Here is a 2,315-nt window from a genome sequence, read left to right as displayed (position 1 = left end):
TTAGGAACGGCTGGATTACATGTCCTGAGCCTAATCAATTAGCGGTAAACTTGGAGGCATCTCTTCCATTATCAGAAAAAAAAACTAGTCTAGGCCGACGAGCGAACGTCAGCGGAGTCATTACCTTTTAACGATCCTTATTAGCGGTCCCCAGCACAACTAGTGCCGTTTCTCCGGAGATACATCTATCTAAAGCACCGCATATTGGATGTGATTTTGGTTCTTGCTACAACCATAGGATTTGGAGATAGTTGTCATAGAGCCGTTCTCCACTCGTGGGTAGAGAACATTCACATACTATGACGTATAATATTTGTGAATTTTTTTATAGATTTCTCAAGTTTTTAGTAGTGCTTGTTGTGTTGCTGAAACTCTGTAATTAAAATTGGATTCATCTCACATGCAGAGACTTGGAGACATCTCTTCCAATTTCCATTATCAGAACAAAAAAAAACTGCTCGGTGTGATCCTATCTGCGGGAGCTAAGAGCATGCCACCAATTATCAAAGGAAAAAAAATAGAAAATCTAAATCGCATGAAAAAAATAGAAATTGAATGGGAAAAAACTGAAAGAAAAAGGTGGGAATGAATATTCCTCTCCTATGTTTCTTGCGACACAAGTCGCAACGCAACGGCGAGACGCGCGCTCCTCTTCCCCCGGCTTCTAGAGCAAAAATTGATCCGAATCCCGCACCAACCCAATCCCAACGCCTTCGTCCCATTTCGCCACCGCCTTCTCTTCTTCTTCTTCCACCAGCCCGCGGGACTGCAGCAGCAGCAGCAGCGAGTCCGCAGCCACACCCATCCTCTCCCACGCACCCATGGACGAGACCCCGCCACAGCCTCCGCCCTCGTCCTTGGCGGGCCTCCCCTCCGCCGCGCTGCACGAGATCCTCGCCCGCGTCCCGTGCTCGTTCGACCGCGGCCGCGTGCCCCTCGTCTCCCGCGCGTGGCGCCGGGCGATCGCCCACTTCCCGCCCCCGGCCCCGCCGCACCCGCTCCCGTGGCTGCTCCTCCCCTCGCCCTCCGCCGATGCCGACGTCTCCACCCGCGTCGTCTGCGTCCTCAGCGGCTGCCGCCGCGTCCACCACTACCTCACCGTCCACCCGCGCGGGGCGCGCTGCTTCGGCTCCCACGACGGCGCCTGGCTCTTCCTCGCCTTCCGCCAGTGGCGCGGCCACGAGCTCGTCAACGTCCGCACCAGGCGCGTCCACGTCCTCCCCCGTGCGCTCCAGTTCCGGAACGACCCGCGCCTCTACGGCATTGCCATCCTCGCCGCCGCGCTCTCGCACCCGCCGGACGACCCGCGTTGCGTCGCAGCCGGCATCGTCGCCTACTGGTTGGACCCCGACGCCGACCCCACCGTGCCGCCGCTCCGCTGCCATTTCGCGCTCTGGCGCATGGGGGCACGGGTGGTCTTCGATATCGCGCCGCCCACGACCGAGGCGGCCTTGGATGTGGAGGACGTCGTTTACCACGACCAAGCCTTCCATTTCGTCACCCAGGGTGACCACATCCGCGTGGGCAGGCCGATCCTGTATCAGAATGGGGGCCTCGGTGCAGCGTGGGAGTTGCGCCGCTTCCAGCCCGGTGGGCGCACCTACGAGCAGTACGTCTACGCTCGCTACCTCGTGGTGTCCCGCGGGGAACTGCTCATGGTCGTCAGGTTCAGGCCTCATCCTGGTCAGCAGGCGCAGACGTCGGCGTTCAAGGTGTTCCGTGTGATTGCACCGCAGCTTCCCTCCGCCTCCGCCTCCGCCAACAACAACAACCCTGACACCGATGACGACGACTACGCTGACGACCCCGACATCGACGACGACAACTACGCTGAAAATCCTGACACTGATGACGACGACGACTACGCCGACAACCCCGATACAGACGACGACGACTACCACTACTCCGACAACCCCGATACAGACGACGACGACTACCACTACGCTGACAACCCCGACGACGTTAACGCCGACGCCGATTACAACCTCCCTGCAGCGGTTGAGTACCCCTGGTCATGGAGCGAGCTGCACACGCTGGGTGGCCGGATTCTGTTCGTCGGGCGAGGCTGCTCCAGATCCTACGAGACCAATCAGTACCCGGGGTTCAAGGACGGCGTCTACTTCATGGACGATGGGGACGACATGATGATCTTCCGCGATGCCAATGAGAGGCAGTACCCCTGCAGTGACAACGGAATGTGGTCGGCAGGGCCACCACGCCGTGCCCATCGCTGCTTCCCGGCGCAAGGCCCATCGGACTACTCTTCACCGGCTTGGCTTCTCCCTAGAGGCGACAGGTTTTTGGCTACGCTATGA

General features: G+C 59.0%; 1 protein-coding gene across 1 annotated transcript; it reads left to right on the top strand.

The window, feature by feature from the left end:
• Positions 1-821: 821 nt before the first annotated feature.
• Positions 822-2,315, top strand: LOC133900231 (uncharacterized). Its single transcript, XM_062341347.1, has 2 exons — positions 822-1,740; positions 1,975-2,315. The coding sequence occupies exons 1-2, from the start codon at positions 822-824 to the stop codon at positions 2,313-2,315; spliced, it is 1,260 nt and encodes a 419-aa protein (XP_062197331.1).

The sequence above is a fragment of the Phragmites australis genome, chromosome 19 (genome assembly GCF_958298935.1).
Source record: "Phragmites australis chromosome 19, lpPhrAust1.1, whole genome shotgun sequence".
Classification (NCBI taxonomy): domain Eukaryota; kingdom Viridiplantae; phylum Streptophyta; class Magnoliopsida; order Poales; family Poaceae; genus Phragmites; species Phragmites australis.
The sequence above is the reverse complement of the archived record's forward strand: the minus strand, read 5'-3'. Positions and strand labels throughout refer to the sequence as shown.